The sequence below is a fragment of the Stegostoma tigrinum genome, chromosome 10 (genome assembly GCF_030684315.1).
Source record: "Stegostoma tigrinum isolate sSteTig4 chromosome 10, sSteTig4.hap1, whole genome shotgun sequence".
In the NCBI taxonomy this organism is placed as follows: domain Eukaryota; kingdom Metazoa; phylum Chordata; class Chondrichthyes; order Orectolobiformes; family Stegostomatidae; genus Stegostoma; species Stegostoma tigrinum.
In genome coordinates this window covers 88,188,372-88,209,493 of record NC_081363.1, presented here as the reverse complement: position 1 = coordinate 88,209,493, position 21,122 = coordinate 88,188,372, and the positions used below count along the sequence as shown (strand labels likewise).

Here is a 21,122-nt window from a genome sequence, read left to right as displayed (position 1 = left end):
ATCGAACATTACAGCACAGTACAGGCCCTTCGGGCCTCGATGTTGTGCCGACCTGTCATACCGATCTCAAGCCCATCTAACCTACACTATTCCATGTACATCCATATGCTCGTCCAATGACGACTTAAATGTATCTAAAGTTGGTGAATCTACTACCATTGCAGGCAAAGCGTTCCATTCCCTTACTACTCTCTGAGTAAAGAAACTACCTCTGACATCTGTCCTATATCTTTCACCCCTCAATTTAAAGCTGTGCCCCCTCGTGCTCGCTGTCACCATCCTAGGAAAAAGGCTCTCCCTATCCACCCTATCTAACCCTCTGATTATTTTATAGGTTTCAATTAAGTCACCTCTCAACCACCTTCTCTCTAATGAAAACAGCCTCAAATCCCTCAGCCTTTCCTCGTAAGACCTTCCCACCATACCAGGCAACATCCTAGTAAATCTCTTCTGCACCCTTTCCAAAGCTTCCACATCCTTCTTATAAAGCGGTGACCAAAACTGTACACAATACTCCAAGTGTGGCCGCACCAGAGTTTTGTACAGCTTCACCATAACCTCTTGGTTCCAGAACTCGATCCCTCTATTAATAAAAGCTAAAACACTGTATGCCGCCTTAACAGCCCTGTCAACCTGGGTGGCAATTTTCAAGGAACTGTGTACATGGACACCGAGATCTCTCTGCTCATCTACACTATTAATAAAAGCTAAAACACTGTATGCTTTCTTAACAGCCCTGTCAACGTGGGTGGCAACTTTCAAGGATCTGTGTACATTGTTCTCATATTTTTAAAAAAAGACAAAGGTCTCACATGCTGTTTACTTTGTTGGTTTTCAATCGACAACTCTCAACCTTTATCTTAAAGTCTCTGTTTGAAGTATAAACCCAAGACAAGCTACACCTCTTAAAGCCTTTGTATCATCATACTCCATTTACAAGTTTGCTGATGACGCTACCATACTGATCTCAAAAAATGACAAGACAGACTGCTGAGTGGCATGGTGTAAAGTCAACATTGTCTCCCTCAATGTCAGTAAACTGAAATTTCTGGTCATCTACTTCAGGAAGCAGAGTGGAGGACACATCCCTTTCTGCATCAGTGGTGAAGGTGGAGATGGTTGAGACCTTTGAGTTCCTAGAAGTAAATATCACAAAGCTGTCTATTTCTTTCCTGTATTCTGTATTCTTCACCCAGAGAGTTGTGAGCGCATGGAATACTTTGCCAGTGGTAGCCGTGGAAGCAGAATCATTAGTGACATTTAAACGACTGCTGGACTGCACATGGACAGCAGTGAATTGAGGGGAATGTAGGTTAGGTTATTTTATTTTTGGATTAGGATTAATCCACGGCACAACATCTTGGGCCAAAGGGCCTGTACTGTGCTGTACTTTTCTATGTTCTATGTTGTTTGAGATCCGACCCACTACAGTGGTGTCATAAGCAAACTTGTAAATGGAGTTAGAGAGTTTGGCCAGACAGTCATAAGTGAATAAGGAATATAGTAAGGGGGTGAGTATGCAGCCTTGCAGGGTACCGGTTTGCTCAGTGGTGCTAAGATGGCATAGAGCTACAAGTCCGAGGAGTAAATAGCTCAAACAATCTGACCTGGTCCATCCATGTTGACAAGACAGACAAAAATGTACACCAATGCCTCCACTACCTCAGAAGGCTAGGGAAATTCGGCATGTCCGCAATGATGCTTACCAATTTTTATAGATGCACCATAGAAAGCATACTATCCGGTTACATCACAGCTTGGCATGGCAGCCGCTGTGCCCAAGACTACAAGAAATTAGAGTTGTGTGTGCAACGCGGCCCAGCCCCTCATGAAATCCAGCCATCCTTCCACTGACTCGTTTACATTTCCTGGAGAAAGCAGCCAGCATAATCCCACCCCAGTTATACACTCTTCACCTTCCATCGAGCAGAAGATACAAATGTTTGAAAATGCATACTGAATGATTGAAGAACGGCTTCTCTCCTGCTGTTGTCAGACAAATGGATGGACCTGTCGTATATTCTTAATCTTTCTCTTGACCTTGCCTGCAGCTGTAACAATACAATCTGAATTCTGCTTTATTACCCTGATGTACTTTTGTAAGACATGATTTGCCTGATTAGCATGCAAAACAATACTTTTCAATGTATCTTGTTCTTGTGAGAATAATAAATCAAATGGCTAGGTTGAGTAAGTGAACAAAAATCTGGCATATGGAGTCTAATTGGGGGAAATATGAAGATTTTGCATTGGCAGGAAGAATTTAAGAAAAGCAAAGAATTAATTAAATGAAAAATGACTGTAGGATCTTGATGTGCAGAGGGATTTGAGTCTTCTGGTGCATGAGCCACCAAAGGTTGGCATGTAGGCACAGCAAGTCATTGAGAAGGCTAAGGGGATGCTATCTTTTCTCACAAAATAATAAAGAAATATAATAAGCTTCAGTCATACAGGGCATTGGTGCAACCACATCTAAGATACCACGTGCAGTATTGGTCTCCTTAGTTAAATATGGATTTAAGTACATTGGAGTTGGTTCAGAAGAGGTTTACTCGACTGACACCTGGAATGAGTGGGTTGTTTTATGAGGAAAGTTCAGACAGACTATTTATTTCCATTGGAGTTGAAAAAGTGAGGGTGATTTGATTGAAGCATTTAAGATCCTGACTTGTCAAACAAGGTGGACTTGGAAAAGATGTTCACGTTTGTGGGTCAGTTGGACAAGTAGTCTTGAGGAGTTAAATGGTTTGCTGCTTCTTCTAATTTGTATATTTTATGTACTTAATGCTTCACCTATGTCCTCCGCCTCGATACAAAAATCTACTCTTTGGTCCGTAATCGCCCCCTCTTCTCTTGTCCTGTCTAACTTTAGGCTTTCCTTTTATGTTAGCTGCCAGTATCTTTCCTTACTGCCACTTTGCTTTTCTGATCGCATTTTGCATATCGTCTCTGAAACTTCTATGTTCAGCTGGACTCCCAATCTCATTTTCTATCTGACATCAGTTACAAGCAGATTCTTTTGCATTTTTTTATTTCCCATGCCACCCAAAATCTCTCAATTTCTTTCTTTTGCCCCACTTTTCCCTATTGAAGGCATATCTTAGCTCGGTCCTAGCTATCTCCTCTTTGAAGGTAACCCATTGTTCAACTGTCAATTTTTCTGCTAACATTTGACTCCAGTTTATTTCATTGTGTTCTACTCTTACTCTACTGAAGTTAAATTTTCTCCAGTTAATTATTCTTTCTCTGGATTGTCAGTCACCTTTGACCATGATAGTGATCAGTGTCCCTAATATTGTTCTTCTAGTGACACTTGATTGACTTGGCCCATGTTATTCCCTGTCTAAGTTTGGATAATTAAAGAGAGATAATGGGAACTACAGAAGCTGGAGAATCCGAGAATACAAAGTGTGAAGCTGGATGAACACAGCAGGCCAAGCAGCATCTTAGAGCACAAAAGCTGATGTTTCGGGCCTAGACTCTTAATCAGAAAAGGGGGAGGGGGAGAGTGTTCTGAAATAAATAGGGAGAGAGGGGGAGGTGGATCGAAGATGGAGAGAGGAGGAGATAGGTGGAGAGGAGACAGACAAGTTAAAGGGGTGGGGATGGAGCCAGTAGAGGTGAGTGTAGGTGGCAAGGTAGGGAGGGGATAGGTCAGTCAGTGGAGGATGGACAGGTCAAGGAGGCGGTATGAGGTTAGTAGGTAGGAAATGGAGGTGCGGCTTGAGGTAGGACGAGGGGATAGGTGAGAGGAAGAACAGGTTAGGGAGACGGGGCCGAGCTGTGCTGGTTTTGGGATGCGGTAGAGGGAGGGGAGATTTTGAAGCTTGTGAAATCCACATTGATACCATTGGGCTTCAGGGTTCCCAAGGAATATGAGTTGCTGTTCCAGCAACCTTCGGGTGTCATCATTGTGGCACTGCAGGAGGCCCAGGATGGACATATTGTCTAAGGAATGCGAGGGGGGTGTTAAAATGGTTTGCAGCTGGGAGGTGCAGTTGTTCATTGCAAACCGAGCGTAGGTGTTCTGCAAAGCGGATGCCGAGCCTCCGCTTTGTTTCCCCGATATAGAGGAAGCCACAACAGATACAGCGCATGCAGTATACCACATTGGCAGATGTGCAGGTGAACATCTGCTTGATGTGGAAAGTCTACCACATTGGCAGATGGCTTCCTCTACATTAGGGAAACCAAGCAGAGGCTTGGGGACCGCTTTGCAGAACACCTACGCTCGGTTTGCAACAAACAACTGCACCTCCCAGTCGCGAACCATCTTAACTCCCCCCTCCCATTGCATTGATGACATGGCCATCCTGGGCCTCCTGCAGTGCCACAACGATGCAACCCAAAGCTTGCAGGAACAGCAACTCATGTTCCGCTTGGGAACCCTGCACCCCAATGGTATCAATGTGGATTTCACAAGCTTCAAAATCTCCCCTCCCTCCACTGCATACCAAAACCAGTTCAGCTTGTCCCTGCCTCCCTAACCTGTTCTTCCTCTCACCTATCCCCTCCTCCTACCTCAAGCTGCACCTCTATTTCCTACCTACTAACCTCATACTGCCCCCTTGACCTATCCACTCCCTACCTCCCCACCTATACTCACCTCTACAGGCTCCGTCTTATTAACTTGTCTGTCTCCTCTCCACCTAGCTTCTCCTCTCTTCATTTTTGATCCGCCTCCCCCTCTCTCCCTTTTTATTTCAGAACCCTCTCCCCCCTCCCCCTTTTCTGATGAAGTGTTAGGCCCGAAACGTCAGCTTTTGTGCTCCTAAGATGCTGCTTGGCCTGCTGTGCTCATCCAGCTTCACACTTTGTATTCTCGGATTCTCCAGCATCTGCAGTTCCCATTATCTCTCTTTAATTATCCAAACTTAGACAGGGAATAACATGGGCTAAGTCAATCAAGTGTCACTAGAAGAACAATATTAGGGACACTGATCACTATCATGGTCAAAGGTGACTGACAATCCAGAGAAAGAATAATTAACTGGAGAAAAGTTAACATCAGTAGAGTAAAAGGAGATCACAATGAAATAAACTAGAGCCAAATGTTAGCAGAAAAATTGATAGTTGAACAATTCAAAGAGGAGACCTTCAAAGAGGAGATAGTTAGGACCGAGTTAAGATATGCCTTCAATAGGGAAAAGTGGGGCAAAAGAAAGAAATTGAGAGATTTTGGGTGGCATGGGAAATAAAAAAAAAAGAAAAAGAATCTGCTTGTAACTGATAGAAAATGAGATTGGGAGTCCAACTGAACATAGAAGTTTCAGAGGGGATGTGCAGAAGGTGATCAGAAAAGCAAAGAGGCAGTATGGAAAGATACTGGCAGCTAACATAAAAGGAAAGCCTAAAGTTAGACAGGACAAGAAAAGTGGGGGTGATTAGGGACTACAGAGTAGATTTTTGTATAGAGGCAGAGGACATAGGTGAAGCGTTAAGTACATACAAATATACAAAATAGAAGAAGTAGCAAACCATTTTGGTTTCTAATTATCTTGGATAATTAAAGTCCCTTTTATAAATTACTTAACTTTGCAACTCTGTAATTTCCTTACACATTTGTTTCTGTGCATTTTTGCCACTAGTTTGGTGTCTATAGGCTACATCTAGCAATGTAATTGGACTTGTTTATTCTTTTAGCTCTAACTAAATTGATTCTGTCCTTGTTCTTTCAGTTCTGGCACTGCAGTACCCTCCTTAATAAATAAAAGGGACCCCAACTCCCTTTCTTTTCCTGTCTTTCCTGAGCAACATTCCTATAATTCTTCTCGCTGCTGTATGCATTTCTGAAGTCTGTCCACAGCACCAGCATCTGGAGGCAAAAGCAGTACGCTGGTGTGTTGATAACACGCAGACGACTTTCCAGCCATGTAGCTAGGGGGCATGTTGGTGGTGGTTCGGAAGAGATTCAGAAGGAAGAACCACCTCCATATTTACATACATAAACACCCATTCTTCCCTCACGTTGAGCCAGGTATCTGTTAGAGCCTAACATTAACCCCTGCCTGTAAACCACCCTGTCAGTCTTATCTGCCAAACTCCGTACGTTTATACATTTTACAGTAACTGTGATTTTGACTTTAAGTGATCGAGACAAAGAAACAAAACAAACAAACCTACAGCACAGGAACAGGTCCTTCGACCCTCCAAGCCTGCGCCGATCAAGATCCACTGTCTAACCTGTCATCTGTTTTCTAAGGGTCTGTGTCCATGTGCTCCCTGCCCATCCATGTACCTGTCCAAATATATCTTAAAAGACGCTAACGTGTCTGCATCTACCACCTCCGCTGGCAACGCGTTCCAGGCACCCACCACCCTCTGTGTAAAGAACTTTCCACACATATCTCCCTTAAACTTTCCTCCTTGAGACCTTGGCACAATTTCACTGTTTGTGAATGATGAAAAGCTTGAAAATATTGTGTCTCGTGAGGAAATTAATATAGTGCTTGAAAAGACATTGGCAGGTTAATGGAAATAGATGGACATGTGGTGGGTGAAATTTAATACAAAGAAATATGAAATCAATCATTTTGGCAACAAGAAGATGGGAGAGTGAATACTGAAGGGCATCATTCTAAAATGTATGCAAGAGAACTGAGACCTGAATTTATTTTCAAATCATGAAAGGTGAAAGTGCATGCTGTTGGAGTGGCTAAAGCGTACAGTGTCCTAGTTTTTATTAATAGGGACATAAAGTACAAGCGTTTTTTAAAATTTATTTGCAGGACAAGGGCATCACTGGCTAGTTCAGCATTTATTGACCATCTCGAATTGTCCAGAGGGTAGTTAAGCAACAACCACATCATCACATGTCAGCTAAACTAGGTGAGGAAAGCAGTTTCCTTCTCTAAAAGACAGTAGTGAACCAGGTGGATTTTTCTGATGATCGACAATGGATTTCTCATCATGGATGGTCATCATTGGACTCTTCATTTCAGATTTTTATTTTTATCTAACTTGGCAGGGTTTGAACCTGGTCCCCAGAGCATTACCTCAGTCACTGGACTAATAGTCCAGCAATAATACCACCAGGCCATTGCCTTCTCTGTATTTTACACTGATTGGGCCTCTGTGAGGCTCACATTTATGTCTGGACCTTACACCTTAGGAAGGATTTGAAGGCATTAGAGAGAGCGGAAAAACTACCAGAAGAATAGCTCTGGGAATGTGGAACTTCAGTTATGATGTTAGGTTGAGAATGTTAGGATTGTTTTTCTTGGAGAAGAGATTTGATGAAAGCATTCAAAATTGCAAGGAGCCTGGACAGAGTAGACGGGGGGAAACTATTGCCATTGATTGAAGGACCAGTAACCAGAGGGCACAAATTTAAAGTAATTGGCAAGAAGCAATGGAGACTTGAAAAATGGCATTGTACAGTAGGTAGTTTAAATCTGGCAGAGTGTGGTGGAGGCACTTTCAATCAAGGCATTTGAATTTAGATGATTGCCTGAAAAGGAAGATTGTGCAGTGCTGTCAGAACAGATTGAGGGCGTGATTCTTGTTGCTCCTTCAGAGCGGTAACATACACATAAGTGGCTGAATCTTTTCTGTGATTTTATTTTTATTGCTCATGTAACATGTTGAATTTTGGAGGACTGCCTGCTAGACTGTCCCTCTAGTTTTTCCTTCAAGTACAGGCTTGCCTCAAATGTATAAATTCCCATAATGTCTTGCTGAGGAAGGAGAAATGCTGTCAAAGTATTTCAACTCATACCTTCAGAACAGAATCACAGGAATACAAAAACTCAAAGGGAGCAAGAGTTTATATTCATGAGATATAAAGGTATTGATTTGTTGGCAAGTGGTTTGTCACTCAGGCTTGCTTTTTGCTTGCTGGGAGCTACATCTATCTGTAGGCACGGCCCTATCTGCTGCAAGTAGGTGTGTCCATGATAACTTGACGATTCAAAGTTGACTTTTGAATTAAATTAGCTTTATTGTAGCATGCGCTCACTTGAGTATTGTGAAAAGTTTAAAGGTCACCGTTTAGGGTGCCATTTGAGGTACAAAGATACCTAGGTACATATTCTTAAGTACTGATTCTTAGGAAATAGTCTAGAAAAATAAAGAAATAAAAAGACCAGCAATACAGACCTTCGAAAGTACAAAATCATAGTAATAAGTTAGAAGAAGTAATGTATAAAAAGTTCAGAATAACAGTCCTCCCACAATAACATCATCATAAAAAAAGAGAGGAGGATGCGCTAGGCTTGGTGATAAGAAGCAGATGTGCCAGGAGCTTGAATACTTCCTACCCTGCTGCCACCGCACTAGTTGAACTTGAACAAAACTTATGGGATTAATTTTTTAAAAACTTATTTATGGGTCGTGGGCAGCATTTATTGCCCATTCTTGGTTATGCTGGAGAAGGTAGTGGTGAGCTTCCTTCTTGAATCAAGATTTTGATGTAGTGACATTGAAGGAATGACGATACATTTCCAAGTCAGGAAGGCAAGTGGCTTGAAGGAGAATGCCACCACAGAAGGTGGTGTTCCCATGTATCTGCTGCAGTTGTCCTTTGGGTAAAAGAGGACCTGAGTTTGGAAGGTGCTGCTAAAAGAGAATGGATGAGTTGCTATTGCATTTTTTTTAAAATTAGTACACACTGCAGCTTTAGCACATCAGAGAAAGGAATGGATGTTGAAGGTAGTGGACAAGGTATTAATTTAGTGGGCTGCTTTGTCCTGGATGATGTTGAGCTTCTTGTGATGGAACTGCATTCGCCTAGGTAAGTGGGGAGCATTTCCATCACACTTCTGACTTGGGCAATGTAAATGGTTGACAGATATATAAATAAAACCAAGAACTGCAGATGTGAAATGAAAACAAATTACTGACAAAACCGAACATGCCTGGAAGAAAACAGAGTTAATGTTTCACTGGACTCAGAACATTAACTCTGCTTCCTTGCTACAGATGCTGTCAGACCTGCTGAGTTTTGCCAGCAATTTCTATTTTTTGTTTCAAATGGTGGACAAACTTTGGAGAGTTGGAAGGTGAGATACTTGCTGCAGGATTCTTAGCCTCTGACCTGTTCTTGTAATCCTTATGTTTACGTTATAGTCATAGAGATCGTAGAGCACAGAAAAGGGCCCAGTTGAAAGCACCATATATTCTAATCCCATTTTTCCAGCACTTGGCCCATATCTTGTATGACTTAACATCACAGTGCACATTGTGCAGGGAAGGTCATGTCTTGCCAACTTAATAGAATTCTTTGAGGACGTGACAAAGTTGATTGATGAAGGAAAGGCTGTAGATGTCATTTACATGGATTTTAGTAAGACATTTGATAAGGTTCCTCACGGCAGGCTGATGGAAAAAGTGAAGTCGCATGGGGTCCAGGGTGTGCTAGCTAGATGGATAAAAAAACTGGCTAGGCAACAGGAGACAGAGAGTAATAGTGGAAGGGTGTTTCTCAAATTGGAGACCTGTGACCAGTGGTGTTCTACAGGGATCTGTGCTGGAACCACTGTTGTTTGTGATGTACGTAAATGATTTGGAGGAAGGTATACGTGGTCTGATTAGCAAGTTTGCAGATGACATGAAGATTGGTGGAATAACAGATAGTGAAGGGGACTGTCAGATTACAGCAGAACATAGCTAGATTGGAGAGGGGGGCAGATAAATGGCAGATGGAGTTCAATCTGGGCAAATGTGAGGTGATGCATTTTGGAAGATCTAATTCACGAGCAAACTATACAGTAAATGGAAAAGTCCAGGGGAAAATTGATGTTCAGAGAGATCTGGGTGTTCAGGTCCATTGTTCCCTGAAGGTGCCAATGCAGGTCAATAGAGTGGTCAAGAAGGCACACGGCATGCTTTCCTTCATTGGATAGGGTATTGTGTAAAGGGGTTGGCAGGTCATGTTACAGTTGTATAAGACTTTGGTTCGGCCACATTTAGAGTACTACATGCAGTTCTGGTCGTCACATTACCAAAAGGATGTGGATGTTTTGGAGAGGGCGCAGAGAAGGTTCTCCAGGATGTTGCCTGGTATGGAGGGTGCTAGCTATGAAGAAAAGTTGAGTAGATTAGGATTATTTTCATTAGAAAAACGGAGATTGAGGGGGGGACCTGATTGAGGTCTACAAAATGAGGGGCATAGACAAGGTGGATAGAAAGAAGCTTTTTCCCCCAGAGTTGGGGACTCAATGACTAGATTTTTACGCAGAGGGTGGTGGGTGCCTGGAACACACTGCCAGCGGAGGTGGTAGGCGCAGACACAATAGTGTCTTTTAAGATGTATCTGGACAGGTACATGGATGGGCAGGGAGCAAAGGAATACACACCCTTAGAAAATAGATAACAAAGTGTGGGGCTGGATGAACACAAGCCAAGCAGCATCTTAGGAGCACAAACGCTGACGTTTCGGGCCAAGACCCTTCATCAGAGAGGGGGATGGGGAGAGGAAACTGGAATAAATAGGGAGAGAGGGGGAGGCGGACCGAAGATGGATAGAGGAGAAGATAGATGGAGAGGAGAGTGGAGGTAGGGAGGGGTAGGTCAGTCCGGAGAGAATGGACAGGTCAAGGAGATGGGATGAGGTTAGTAGGTGGGAAATGGAGGTGCGGCTTGAGGTGGGAGGAGGGGATAGGTGAGAGGAAGAATAGGTTAGGGAGGCAGGGACGAGCTGGGCTGATTGTGGGATGCAGTGGCGGGAGGGGACGAGCTGGGCTGGTTTTGAGATGCACTGGAGGAAGGGAAGATTTTGAAGCTTGTGAAGTCTACATTGATACCATTGGGCTGCAGGGTTCCCAAGCGGAATATGAGTTGCTGTCCCTGCAACCTTCGGATGGCATCATTATGGCACTGCAGGAGGCCCAGGATGTGCAGTATACTACGTTGGCAGATATGCAGGTGAACATCTGCTTGATATGGAAAGTCATCTTGGGGCCTGGGGTGGAGATGTGGGGGCAGGTGCAGCACTTCCTGCAGTTGCAGGGGAAGGACGCTTCTGCTCATCTGTCAATGTGGTATACTGCATCCACGGTACCCGATGTGGCTACCTCTACATTGGGGAAACCAAGCGGAGGCTTGGGGACTGCTTTGCAGAACACTTCCGCTCAGTTCGCAATAAACAACTGCACCTCCCAGTCATGAACCATTTTAACTCCCCATTCCTTAGATGACATGTCCATCTCCCCTTCTCCCAGTGCATCCCAAAACCAGTCCAGCTTGTTCCCACCTCCCTAACCCGTTCTTCCTCTCACCTACCCCTCTTCCCACCTCAAGCCACACCTCCATTTCCCACCTACTAACCTCATCCCGCCATCTTGACCTGTCCGTCCTTCCCAGACTGACCTATCCCCTCCCTGCCTCTCCACCTATACTCTCCTCTCCACCTATCTTCTCCTCTATCCATCTTCGATCCGCCTCCCCCTCTCTCCCTATTTATTTCAGAACCCTCTCCCCATCTCCCTCTCTGATGAAGGGTTTAGGCCTGAAACATCAGCTTTTGTGCTCCTAAGATGCTACTTGGCCGGCTGTGTTCATCCAGCTTCACACTTTGTTATCTCAGATTCTCCAGCATCTGCAGTTCCTATTATCCCTTAGAAAATAGATGACAAGTTTCGACAGAGGTTCTCTATTGGCACAGGCTTGGCGAGCCGAAGAACTCGTTCCTGTGCTGTAATTTTTTTTGTTCACATCTAAGTATACCTAAAAGTGATGAGGGTTTCTGTGTCTACCATCCTTTTAGATTCCCACCATCCTCAGGGTGAAAAAGTTGTTTTTTTCACGTCTAATAAACCTTTCTTTCCCTACCTTAATTCTGCTCATTGATTCCTCATTCGGGAGGAAAAGTTTCTCCCTGTCTACCCTAACTATGCCCGGCACACCTTTATACATTTCAGTCATGTCCCTTCTCAATCTCCTCTGCTCTCAGAGAAACAATCCCAGTCTGCCCATTTTTTATACATTACCGAAATGCTCTAGCCCAGGCAATACCCTGCTAAATTTCCTCTCCAGTGCTATCAAGTCCTACCTATAATATGGATTCCAGAAACTGCGCACAGTGTTCCAGCTGAGGCCTAGCCAAAGTTTTACGCAGTTCTAGCATAAACTCCCTGCTCTAAACTCTATGCCTCAGCTAATAAAGGCCAGTATCCCATATGCTTTCTTAACCACTTCATCCACCTGCTGTGATATCATAAGAGCATGGTGTACGTACACAATAAGCTGACTCCAATCCTTAATGCTTCCCAGGCCTTACTGTCTATATGTATTTCCTTGATATCATGAGCTACAGATGCTGCAGGATCTGAGATAACAAGGTGTAGAGCTTGCTGAACACAGCGGGCCAAGCAGCTTCAGAGGAGCAGGAAGGCTGACATTTCGGGCCTAGACCTGCTTCGGAAAAAATGTATTTCCTTGCCTTGTTTCTCCTGCTCAAGTGCATCATCTCACATTTATCTGATTTGCTACTAATCAGTCCTGCTCAACACCTGATCTGTATCCACTTGCAAGGTTATCCTCACTATTTACCCATCCCATCAATTTTTCTATTGTCGACAAACTTACTGATCAACCCTCCTATATTTAAGTCAAAATCGTTTATTCAAACCACAAACAGCAAGGGCCCCAACACTGACCCCTGTGGGACGCTACTGGACACAAACTTCCAGTTGGAAAAACATCCCTCAACCATCACCCTCTGCTTTCTGCCATACAGCCAATTGAGGATGCAAATCACTAAACCTCCTTGGATCCCATGGGCTATGTCTCCTGTGCAGGACCTTTTCAAAAGCCTGGCTGATATCCAATAGACTATACCAAAAGTTTTACCCAAATCTGCACACCTGGTCACCTCGTTGATAAGTTCAATGCGGTTGGTCAGACATGACCTCCCCTAATAAATCTATACTGACTGTTCTTGATTAATCCCTGCCTCTCTAAATGTAGGTTAATTCTGTCCCTCAGTATTGCTTCCTACAGTTCCTCACAACTTTAGTTAGACAGACTTGCCGGTAGTTTTGTTCGTTTATTCTTTGCTCCCTTCTTGAATAACAGTACCACATTGGCTGTCTTCTAGTATGTGGCCAGGAAGTGAGTGAAAATTTTTCCCATCACCCGAGCTGTTTCTTCCTTTGTCTCACTCAACAACCTAGAATACATTTCTTCCGGCCTTGCAGATTTATCTACTTTAAAGCCCATTGGACCAATCACCATCTCTTTTCTGTCCATTCTAATTTTCTTTAATTGTATCACAGATATTACCCTAATTCCTATAACCATATCATTCCTCTCACTCGTGAACGTCAACCCAAAGTATTTAATTAGACTGTGATCCTTAATGCTCGCTATGGTTTCCCTTGTTATCCTTTTACTATTAGTGTTTGTAAAACAACTTAGGATTTTCCATTATTTTACTTGTCAGTATTCTTTCATATTCCCTTTTTGCTCTCTTAATCCCCCTTTAAAATTCCTCATGCACACTCTGTGCTCCTGTTGGGCTTGTGCTGTTTTGAGCCCTCGGGATCAGTGATAAGCCTCACTTTTTTCTCTTAACCAGTGCTGGATATCCTTTGCTCTCCAGGGTTCATGGGATTTTATGGTCCTACCCTTTATCTTTATTGGAGCATGTTGCTGTTTCTCCATATTTCCTTCTTGAATGCATGCCCCTGTTCTGAGACAGATTTATTCAAAAGTATCTGCTCCCAGTCCTCTCTGGCCAAATTGTATCTGATCTTAAGAAAATCAGCCTTCCCCAGTTGCGAACTTTGATTTCAAGCCTATCCTTGTCCTTTTCCATTACAATCATTAATGAGCAGAGTTATGATCACTATCTGCAAAATGTTTTTCCACTGATACTTAAACACTCACCTAGCTTCATTACCTAAAATTAGGTCCAGGATCACCACCACCATCCCCCCACCTCTTGTAGAACCTTCTTTGAACTTAACAGCCTGTTTTGGATGCATTTTAAGAATTCCACTCCCTCCAAAACTTTTACACCATGACTACTCCATCAATGTTGGGGAAGTTGAAATCTCCTACTATCACTACTGTGTTATTTTTTCACCATGTAGCTGGTCCAGTCCAGTTTCTGGTTAGTGATAACCCCTAGGATGTTGTTAGTGGCAGATTCAGTGATGGTTCTATCCTTGAATCTCAAAAGAGCTGATTAGATTCTCCCTTGTTTCTTTTACATACTCCATGGCAATACCTTGACCGGTCTTTGTCCACTAGCCAACAGATCAGCGTCCTGTTACTCATGCAGTATAAATTAATATTCCTTTTGACATTGTGTAATTTTATGCTTGCCTTGATGAGTGCAAAATGAAAATTGGATTAGATTCCCTACAGTGTGGAAACAGGCCCTTAAGCCCAACAAGTCCACACCACCTCTTGAAGCATCCCAACCAGAACCATCCTCCTATAACCCACACACCCTGAACACTACGGGCAATTTAGCATGGCCGTTCCACCTAGCCTGCACATCTTTAGACTGTGGGAGGAAACCGGAGCACCCGGAGGAAACCCACGCAGACACAGGGAGAATGTGCAAACTCCACACAGTCACCCAAGGTTGGAGTCGAACCCGCGTCCCTGGTGCTGTGAGGCTGCAGTGCTAACCACTGAGCTACCGTGCCACCCCAAAATCTTTGACAGTGTGTCTCTTCAACAACGCATGTACCTCCGTAACATAAAGGAACTGGTCCAATAATGAACTAAGATGTTAATATTCTAGGGATCAGCACCTTCCTGAGGTTTTTCTTTGGCATACCCTTGTGTTTACACAGCTGGAATTTGGGTGTAGCAATTTACTCCGTGGTTATTAATACAAGTAACTGGAAATTTTTATTTTAGTGGATTAAAAATTTCATTGTTAAGATGGCAGATGCATTCAAAATGTTTTCAATGTATTTCGGAAAGTGTGCCTGAGATTGACTTCAGGAAGCTCATATCACTTCAAGCAGGTATTTTAGTCCGGTCTCGATCACATTCCATGTGACTGCAGCTTGAGAAAGAAGAGTTTCATTAAAAATCAGTGACCTTTACCACCTACCCTTCTAGCAGCCTTTTTATTTCCCAATCTGTGTTATTTGATTTGGTTATCTGTCAATTTGACCTTGACCCTATTTTCTGCCTAACCTTTCCCATTAAGGTGCTGAGTCTTGCTTGCAATGGCTTCAGATGCCAGTGTGCCGGTATGACTTGTCAGTTACTTATTCTTTCACACGCATGCAGCAAGATTGAGCGTCTGTGATAGTGTTTGAGATTAAGAACACAGAACAGTTTGTCCCTTTTGTTTTTAGGTTTTCCTCCTCACAACACTTTCCCCAAACCCAATCCCAGCACAAGGATACAAGCTGTTGAGCCTGCTTGTAGTCATCCAGTCGCACAGTATAGAAACAGGCCCTTTGGCCTACTCTGTCTAAACTGAACGACAAACCGCCAACTACACCAATCTTATTTGCCTACACCTGACCTTTAGTCTACAGCATAGGGCCCTTCCAGATGCTGTTTAAATGTTGCGAGAGTACCTGCAGCCACCATGCTCTCAAGCATGCCTTCCATATTTTTAGCTCCCTCTGGGTGGAAAATCTTTCCCTCAGATCTCTAAATCACTTAGTCCTCACCTTAAACTTGAGCCCTCTGGTTTTAGACACGTCTGCTGTAGGAAAAAGATTCTCTCAATCAACTCTATCTATGTGCCTCATAATTTTGTATACCGAAATTAGATTCCCCCTCAGCCTCCTCTGCTCCAGGGAAAACAAACACATCCTATCTAGTCTGTCCTCATATCTCAGTCTTTTCATCCCGGGCAATATCTTGGTGAATCCCTTCTACACCCTCTCCAGTGCATTTGTGTCCTTCTGATCAGAACTGTAGCAAGACTTCCTTGCTCTTGTATTCTCCACCCTGGCTAATGAAGGCAAGCATCTGTATGCCTTCTTCACCACCTTGTCTGCCTGTGCTGGCACTTTCACTGATCTGTGGACTTGAACACCAAGGTCCCTTTGTTTCTCAGTACTCCCTAGGGATGTACCAATTATTTTGTAAATTCTGCTCTTTTTAGACATCCTAAAATACACTATCCTTATCACTTTCCATAACAATTTTGAAACTCATAGAATTATGGCCACAGTCCCTAAAATGTTCACCATGCCACTTCAGCCACTTGACTTGCCACATTCCCTAGGATTATGCACTGTCTCACCTCTAATACAACTATCTAAGAACTGGCACTAAAAGCCAGTTAAGTAAATTAAAAATTCCACCTTGTATAACCCTCTCATTTTAAGGTAATCCCAGTTAATGTTAGCAAAGTTGAAACCCTCTACTAGTACAATCCTGCTCCTCGTACCACACTGTGATTTGTCTACAAATCTGCACTGCTTTTATTTCTAAGATCAATTGCAGCTTTCTTAAGTTTCTGGTCATAATCTAGACACACTGACTGCTGCAACTATCTCCTAGGTCATCTGTGCAAACCCTTTAATAAGGTTGAATTACTTATCAGTTTGGAACTTGTCCTCTTCTCTTTAACGATAGGACACCAATGGTTGCAATGTAATTCACCTTTAAATCAGAAGGTCATAGCTATGAAAGTTTATAAATTCCTAAAAGTGGTGAAAGCTAAGAGCATTGTATCCATAATTATTCCAAGTGGTGGCCAATGTAGTATTGTTACCATATCCTGATCTACCCACCTGGTCACCAGCGAAGCTAAGTAAGTCTAGCTCTAATCAGGTGTGAAATCGCCAACTTTGCTGCTTATGTTGTTCATATTCCTTAGCATAAATGCTAATTGGTGATATGTATAAGTTAAAATTTTGGAAGTTGTACAATTTCTTCTGTTCGTTACATTGCCTGAGTTACTAGTTTTCTTCTATTATTTTGGGTTCTGGAAATATTTCCACTGTTTGATCAAGCTGACACCTTTCTCTCTCTCTCCAGTTGTTGAGACCCATTTTATGCTTTAATTCCAGTCTGACTGACTGCCACTCTGCACAGACTGAGGGTTTACCTCACTTTTCACTACTTTGTTGGTTGAGCTTGAACTACGTTTACTAATCGGTCCAAGAAGGTTATTGGTTAGGTTTGGGTGATTCAGTTCATTGAAGATTCATTTGTTGCTGCAGGATTGAATTGATACCTTGGCCTTTGACCCTGCTACTTTGGAGAGTTGAGACCAGGTTTACTTTTTGATGGTCTTAACTGTTGGGCAAATTATCATTGATTAAGTATTTACTTAAAATTTAATTGTTATAAATGAATCAAACACTAATGAAACACTAAGCCCCACACACCCATCAAAATGATGAGGGCATACAGCACCTATGATTTAAAATTCCCATTCTTGTTTCCAATTTCTCCCCATCTCTAATCACCTCTGATCCTTCAACCCTCTGAATTCCTTGCATTCCTCTTACAAATCCCTGACCCGGCCTCTGTGGTGATGCCTTCAGCTGTATAGACTGTGAGCTCTTTTAGCCCTTGCCTTCTTTCTATCCCTCTATCCTCACCTGTCATTCTTTAAAGCTTTTCATCACCTATCCTAGCATAGTGGTGATTTTGTCGAATTCTCTACCTCAGAGGGCTGAGAAACTCAATCATTGACAGGTTCCAGATAGATGACATGCATGGAGATAATGCAGGCAAGTGATATTGAGGTAGATGATCAACTGTGATTGGGAATGGCAGAGCAGGCTTATGGACTGAGTGGCTTAGTCCTCATTTTGGCTGATTGCCTTTAAAGATCTATAGATCATGTACATCTAACATCTCGTACATCAACGTACATTTGTACAGAATATTTATAGGCTACCTTGGTTAATAAACAATTTGCAAATTACAGCACTGTCCTTAGTTTCACTGTCCTTGAAACTATGTCTTATCCTTTGATCTGGACATTATGTTGACTCAATTAAAGTGAGCCTCACTGCCCAGTTGCGTAGGTTTCTCCTGTGTAAAGGTCAGTGGAAAACAGCTGTCCTGTTTTCTAACAAGGCCTGCCTTGCTACAGAACCCTGGCAGATAAATAAGCAGGGCTGTTTGGAATTGGACAGTGTTGATGAAAATGAAATGTGTTCCCTTGCTGACCTTCAAACAGGCGATTTCCATTGGGACTGCCGGAGTTGACCAGGTAGGCAGCTGCTCCTGGCTGAGACTAGGCAGCAGAATGGGTTATTTTGGTCCACATATCTGATATACTGGATATTCAGGCAGCTTTGTTGCTGTACACAAATAAGACGCGTATCTTGCGGAACCTCAATAAACAGAAGTCTGTTTTTTCGGAAGTAGAGATTTCCAAAGTGATTGTAATTTTTCATGTTGAGCAGGAGCTAAACAATTTTATGTCAGTTATTGATGGGTACATGTGGTTGTTGATAATGAGGATTATTTTTGATTTCTGTAGGAAACACAGCTGAAATGAGAGCACCTAAAACTATCTGGGCTGATTTACTGACATGTACTGGTGGTGTAAAATATTTTCAAATGGTTAAGCTTTTAGATCAATTTGTCTAAATATTTGATGCTATTTGTTTCTCTTTGTTCTTTCCTCCATCCCTACTCCCTATTCCCAAACTCTCTGACCCTTTATTTGCTTTATATGTCGGTACTTTTTAAAAAAAATTTATCTTCCCTGGATTCCAGGCCTATCGAAGTCTTGTTTGATTGAATGGTCGGATGCCCACACGTTATACATTGTGGAAAGACCCACATTTGCACTACCTTCTATGCGGCTCCCTGATTTCAGTCTGAGCAGCCTGCCTTGCTTCTCCAGATTCTGATTCCCCAATCTGGAAGAAATGCTATCCACTCTATCAAATCTTATTTAATCACTTTGAAGAGCTCTCAGGCCATCCCGCACTCCACTAACTGTCTCAAATTAAGTTTGTACAAATCAGAGGTATAATCGTTACAGGCATCTTAAATGAAAATCTGTTGATGTTTTAGTGGGTCATATAAATTAGTAAACAACACACATCACAGTTCCCAGCTTTAATATACATTCTAAACTGGATTTCATCAGGGAGTGACCATTGGCGTAACATCCGTGACTTCAGAGGCATGGAGCTCTATGCGTGTAGGTGAAGCTTGTAGGTTAGAAGTTTCTACAACATTGCTCCTTGATGGGACTGAGATGTAGCAGCTGTCAATACTCAGTAAACTTCAGTTTCAATCCTGACGAGACTTTGGAGCTTTAAAAGCTTTTATATTGCTATATCCAGCTGTACACTTTTAAATGGCAGAGGAGGTAATATTGCAATAAAACCTCACTCTTCCTTAAACTGAATATGTCAGTGTTACAAGGGAGGAAAGCTAGAATACAAGATGAAAAGGGATGTTGAACCTTCTCAATTAAAGTGATTGTTTCTCATAAAACTTTTTTTTGCCTGAAATTTCATTTTTTAGCATTTGTTATTGTCAATAATAATGGAACAGTCCAGTTATTTACAGAGGACATGAGTTGTTACAAAGGTGATATGTTGTGTCTCCTCATTCAGGCCTGGTTTACTATGATTTTTGCTTGTGATTGCTAAGGTAAAGGCTTGATGAATATTATACATGTAGTGTCATGATGAGAACAGAGCATTTCTCAGCAGCTTTCACTGGGCGGTTGAATTGTGACAATAAATTGGGACCCCACCCCACGTTTTCTTAAGGATAAGACTTGTAGTTCAAAACACTTATTCTGGGTCTTTCCATTATAATTCCTCTCACCTTGCTTCTGAGAGAAGAATTTAAAGTATAACATATAGTTTAATATGGTAAAAAATAACACACTTCCCTGTGGGAGGATAAAGAGTTAAAAGCAGGGACTCATTGAAGTGTAAGATTGCTCAACTGAAAGATTGCACAGATAACAAAGTGTGGAGCTGGATGAACACAGCAGCCAAGCAGCATCTTAGGAGCACAAAAGCTGACGTTTCGGGCCTAGACCCTTGTTGACCCTTGAAAATCTGTTGATGCTTTAGTGGGTTATATAAATTAGTAAACAACACACATCATCAGTTCCCAGCTTTAATATACATTCTAAACTGGATTTCATCAGGGAGTGACCATTGGCGCAACATCCATGACTTCAGAGGCCTGGAGCTATATGCGTTTCAAATTATTATTGAATAGTGTTTAGTTTCTAAAGCCTGTGCATGCAGTAATTGTTATGTTTAGTTATCTTTCTGCTTCACCCATTAGGAAATGTCTTCATTAGTAAAAGGTTGACAGTCTGATTCTTTGCCCATCTACAACATGGACACTTGTTCCCTGCCTTTAACCATTGGGGCACAGAATTATGATTTGTATATAGGGGATTGCATAAAACCTTCTGTCCCTCCCTATCATTCCTGCTTTTTCACTCCCTCCCTCACTCCTCCCTCCTTCCCCTTTTCCTTCCCTAACTGAGGCTCTTCCCCTTCCTCCATCCTGCCCAATGCTGCAAAACTTTCTCATTGTAGTTAAGAAAATGTCACATTATTTTTTTTTCTTTGGTCAAGATCTTTCTTTTCATGGTGGCACTTTTATTTTCTGCCTAATAACAACCTCCATAATTCTTTTCACAGTCCGATCTCACCCGCAGGAGGCTAAGTGATGACATCCCTTGTCAAGAAAGGAATGGTCAATCTCAGAGTGCCAGCAGACAGACTCAGGAGGATGATGAGAGCGATGAGGAAGAACTGACCCTTAAATATGGAGCCAAGCATGTCATCATGCTGTTTGTGCCAGTCACCTTGTGCATGGTGGTGGTGGTGGCAACAATCAAATCAGTGACCTTTTACACACGGAAGGAAGGCCAGTTGTAAGTGTTTCTTTCCCCTTGAGCATTTCATGCAATTCTCGATTTGCCTATCCATCTCTTGTCCTGCTGGTGAACAGATGTTTTCTATGTCAAGTGCAGTGTGCTTTTAGTATGTGGTTTCACATCTCCTATAACTTTAAATAATTGAAAAGATAGTCACTATCTTTGAGTGTTTAAGGTAGTTTTCTGCAGTAAGTTGTTCTCAGACCAACAAAGAAGTAGATAACTTCAGAACTTCCAGTTGCTTTAATGAACCAGGTTCGGTTACCAGCCCAGCAGTGTGTGAAGATTTCTCAAATGGTAATTATAATATGGCCAGCTTAATGGTAAATGAAAGGGAGAACTGCAAAACAGCTGTTGAGTTCCT

At 42.5% G+C, this 21,122-nt stretch overlaps 1 protein-coding gene across 3 annotated transcripts in view; it reads left to right on the top strand.

Annotated features, from left to right (window-relative positions):
- Nucleotides 1-21,122, top strand: part of psen1 (presenilin 1) — a 165,425-nt gene that overhangs the window by 81,111 nt on the left and 63,192 nt on the right. Inside the window, exons 1-2 of one of the 3 annotated variants that reach the window (XM_048537288.2) lie at nucleotides 17,911-18,097; nucleotides 20,520-20,755. In XM_048537288.2, coding sequence (XP_048393245.1) covers nucleotides 18,026-18,097; nucleotides 20,520-20,755 — 308 coding nt within the window. In that variant the 5' untranslated portion in view covers nucleotides 17,911-18,025. Of the gene's footprint in view, nucleotides 1-17,910; nucleotides 18,098-20,519; nucleotides 20,756-21,122 lie in introns of those variants that run through there. The other 2 variants (XM_048537287.2, XM_048537289.2) reach the window with 2 other exon arrangements.